Source organism: Buceros rhinoceros, unplaced genomic scaffold (assembly GCF_000710305.1).
Source record: "Buceros rhinoceros silvestris isolate BGI_N320 unplaced genomic scaffold, ASM71030v1 scaffold25536, whole genome shotgun sequence".
NCBI lineage: Eukaryota > Metazoa > Chordata > Aves > Bucerotiformes > Bucerotidae > Buceros > Buceros rhinoceros.
In genome coordinates this window covers 5,552-9,733 of record NW_010416160.1, presented here as the reverse complement: position 1 = coordinate 9,733, position 4,182 = coordinate 5,552, and the positions used below count along the sequence as shown (strand labels likewise).

Sequence of the window (4,182 nt, the reverse complement as noted above, 5' to 3'; positions counted from 1 at the left end):
CTGTGTCTCCCATTCCGATTTCATTCCTGGGATGGTTCCAGAGCCACCCGCTTCCACCAGTGAGGAATGACACGGGAGGCTCCTGAGTGAGTCTTGGGTGCCAGGGACAGCTCCCAGACCCAGCACCCTTGAAGCGGCCGAGGGGGTGGGTCAGCCTCTCGCTCAGGAGTAGCTGCCCTCAGATTTTTGCTGTGGATCCACATTGATGACGTTGATCCACGTTGATGATGTTGATCCACGTTAAAGGGAGCAGACGTTTCATGCTCTGCCGCTTCTCCTGGATGTTTTTCCAGCCTCACTAAAGCCTCTTGGAGTTGTTTCATCTCACTATTTGCATCCCATCGGCACCGGCATGGAGACAGCCCCAAGTTTTCACACATCTGTGCAAAATGAGCAAGCTCAGAGCTCCCTGGTCCCACAGAACTCCCAACCTGAGATTGAACACGCCCCATCCCCTGTTTTATTTTTGTGGCCTTTTGGGGCTCCCGGAGCGTTTTCAGAGGTGGTGCAGCGGCGGGGGCTGCTCAGCAGCGCAGTTCAGCCTGGCTGGGCGCGGCAGAGCTGGGATGGAGATGCAGGAGGTGGGTAGGAGTTGCCGTGGTAACATTTACGGTGGCTGCGGGTATGGTTTTGGTCTCTCAAACGGAAGAAGCAGTCCTGGATTTGCGGGAGGATGAGGTGAAGCGTGAATTTCTTGGGGATTTTGGTTTTCCTGAAAAATGCTGTAGTTTAACTGAGTCCTTTGCTTTCAGGGCTATTCAGAGTCCCCAGACCTGGAGTTTGAGTACGCAGATACTGACAAATGGGCAGCAGAGCTCTCTGGTAAGAGACTCGTCCTGATTTTCAATTCTGGAGCTCTCTCAGCTCCGGTATCACTGTCCTTTTAAACACCATACTCACGTTAAAAGGGAAGTGATGTCAGAGTTAATCTTTTTAGCCTTATGCCGGGTGTGTTTTTCCCTCGTCTCGGATAAAACTGTGGTAAAAACAGAGGGGCTGCAGCTCTGGGCGGGCTGTCGGAGCTTTTCCTCGGTGCTCTTTTGGCAGAGCTCTACAGCTACACGGAGGGGCCGGAGTTCCTGCTCAACCGCAAGTGCTTCGAGGAGGACTTCAGGATCCACGGTAAGACCCTTCTCTTGGGCCTCCCCCTGTTCTGGGGAGGGACAGGGATCTCCTGAAGGAGACATGAGGGTTGACGCAGAAGCTTCACGCTGTTTGTCCTGGAGACTCTGTTGTGGGCGTGGGCTGGCCCCGGAGCACAGCTTTCGCTGGTGTTCCTGTCCAAGGCAGTTCGTTCGCTGCAGGACACGCTGTGCTGGAACATCCTGGCAGCAGCAAGAGCACCCAGCTCATTTCAGAGGGATGAGGCTCATCTCGCTGTCTGTGGAAGGCAGGAGATGGTCCTGCCAGGCCGATTGCAACGTTCCCCCCGAGCACAGCCTGGGGCAGCCCCGTTTTCCATCAGTTTGAATCCTTTCGAGCTTTTCCAGCACTGTTTGTCACCAGGGCACGCCGAGGTGTCCCGTGCCCTCAACCTGCTGCTTTGGCTTTCCAGTGCGGGACAAGAAATGGACCGAGCTGGACAAGAACCAGCACCGCACCCACGCCATGCGGCTCCTTGACGGGCTGGAGGTCACCGCGCGGGAGAAGAGGCTGAGGGTTGCCCGAGCCATCCTTTATGTTGCCCAAGGTGACACCAGGCCTCTGCCCTCCACCCCCTTTAATTCCCCCAACTAAATTGGAGAATATCAATTTAGAATATTTAAAATCATTTTTTCATTTGTGTCTTTGACTTCGCTGGGGATGTCTGGAGCAAAGGGAATTCTTGAGGCAGCCAAATGGTTTATAAGTCCAAAATTTAATGGTCTTCCTTGTGCCGTCGGGCCTCTGTTACCCCCAGGAGTGCAGCTCCGTCCTCTGAATCCCTTTTTTTTGCACTAAAACAAAGGCTGCGGTTTTTATTCCCCCCTTCAAAATGCTATGGCAGGGCGGGAGGGCCTGGGGATCCCTGCGGCGGTGGGACCCAGTGAGGGTGTTGTTGCAGGCACCTTCGGGGAGTGCGGCTCGGAGGCCGAGGTGCAGGCGTGGATGAGGTACAACATCTTCCTGCTGCTGGAAGTGGGGACCTTCAACGCTTTGGTGGAGCTGCTGAACATGGAGATCGAGTGAGTGCTGCGGGAAGGTGCTTCAGGAATGGCTGTGGAGCTCCTTGGCAGGAGTTTTTCCAGCTCCTGGCAGGCCCGTTCCTGGGCTTTCTCTCCCTAATCTGATTCCTGCAGCCACAGCAGTGACTCCTATTGTCCTGGTGTAGGATTATACCTGAGTTATACATTTCTGAGCCCTGCTGCCTGGCAGCAAATAGAGGCAGTTTCTTCCTCCTCCCTCAATCCCAGCACAGCCAGGGAGCTCATTGCAGCAATATCCACTCCAGGGTTTGGCTCTGGTGTGGGGGTTGCTCATAGCAGCATGAAAATGTCTCCAAAGGCCCCTCTGAGGCTGTTTCTCCCCTGCAGCAACAGCGCGGCTTGCAGCAGCGCCGTGAGGAAGCCGGCCATCTCCCTGGCTGACAGCACAGACCTGAGGTACGGACGGGGCTTGGAGGGGACCCAGCACTGGCTGCCTGCTTCAGTGGGCTGTGACAGCCTCCAGCAGGCACTGGAGGGTGTCCCAGTGCCATCCCACCTTCTGCCTCGGCTCTCTGAGCGTCACTGGGGTGCTCTGTCCACAGATGTCCCTCGTGCCCAGCCTGTGCAGCCCATGTGTGGCTGGTTGGGGATGTGAAAGCAGTAAAATACAAGAAAGCGATTTTTTTCCCCGCTTTGGCTTGCAGGGACCTTTGTCCCTAGTGCCTGAGCACCGATTCACTGGTGCCTGGAAACTGGCTGCAGAGTGGGCTGGTCCAACCCCTCCCAGAGCCCTGGGTGCTGGTGGGACCTCCAGAACTCATCCCCAGCTCTGGTGATTTGCCTGACCATCTGGTTTTTCGTAGGGTGCTGCTGAACATCATGTACCTGATCGTGGAGACTGTTCGACAGGAGGCTGAGGGGGACAAACCCGAGTGGAAAAGCATGAGACAGACCTTCCGAGCGGAGCTGGGTGAGGAGCAGGCGGTTGGGGGTTGATGGGATGGAGGTTCCCAGGGCTGAAGAGCAAGAGAGTGAGATGGGATTTGGCTCTACGCCTTGGCTAATGGGTCTGACAGTACTGGGTTGGTTTCTGCTAGGCTGAACCTTGCTGGTGGGGCAGAGGAGGATGAGCAGAGGAAGCGAGCTGGCTTCCCTGCGGGAGGAATCAATATTGGGGCTGTCGTTTCCTCTCAACACAGAACTAAGAAATTATGGTAGTTACAAGGCCTTGGAAAGGAAGAGAGAAGCTGCCTGGGGCGAGCTGGGGATCTCAGAGATGGGGGTGTGAGACTGCCGAGGCTGTGGGAGGGTGCAGGGGCTGGTGGTTGGGGCAAGGACAGGGATGGGGAAGGCCTGGCTATCGCTGCTCTCTGGTTCCAGGAGCCCCCCTGTACAACAACGAGCCCTTCTCCGTCATGCTCTTCGGGATGGTGACCAAATTCTGCAGTGGCCACGCTCCGCACTTCCCCATGAAGAAGGTGCTGCTCTTGCTCTGGAAGACTGTGCTGGTGAGGAGAGGCCCCGGGGTGCACTGGCACGTGTCTTGTGGTTTGGCACTGGGCGGAGGAGGGAAGTTGTGCCCTCGGAGCTGGCTGGAATTGCTCCATCTTCTTTTCTTGGCGTTGAGCTGAGTAGTTTGTGCCCTGTTAAACCCACCTCCAGGCTTCACCCGGTAAGGGAGAGTTGGGTGTTGGTGTCTCGAACTGGATACCAAGGGCAGACCCAAAGCAAAGTCCCTGACTGGGGTTTGCGTGAAAGAAAAGGTCCAGAACCTTCTGTCCCTTCTGCCTTTCCTGATGCCAAGAGCAGCATGGGGACAGGCAGCTCTTGCTTTACACCCTGGTGAAGGATTTGGAACTCCTGAAGGGTGGATTTGGGGAGGGCAGGTGGAGAAGCCCCCGGTGCCTTGTGCCCAGGGTGCTGCTGGTCTCCCTTGTAGTGCACCCTGGGGGGCTTCGAGGAGCTCCAGAGCATGAAGGCAGAGAAGCGGGAGGGGCTGGGCCTGCCGCCGCTACCAGAGGACAGCATCAAAGTGATCCGCAACATGCGGGCGGCC

The 4,182-nt window shown here is 56.5% G+C and overlaps 1 protein-coding gene across 1 annotated transcript in view; it reads left to right on the top strand.

Annotated features, from left to right (window-relative positions):
- Positions 1-752: 752 nt before the first annotated feature.
- Positions 753-4,182, top strand: part of LOC104494834 (striatin-interacting protein 1-like) — a gene marked incomplete at both ends in the record, with an annotated part of 8,975 nt that continues 5,545 nt past the window's right edge. The window contains 8 exon segments of the mRNA XM_010137716.1: positions 753-822; positions 1,048-1,122; positions 1,556-1,690; positions 2,045-2,165; positions 2,514-2,582; positions 2,990-3,096; positions 3,507-3,634; positions 4,066-4,179. Of these exon segments, the coding sequence (XP_010136018.1) occupies positions 753-822; positions 1,048-1,122; positions 1,556-1,690; positions 2,045-2,165; positions 2,514-2,582; positions 2,990-3,096; positions 3,507-3,634; positions 4,066-4,179 (819 nt within the window).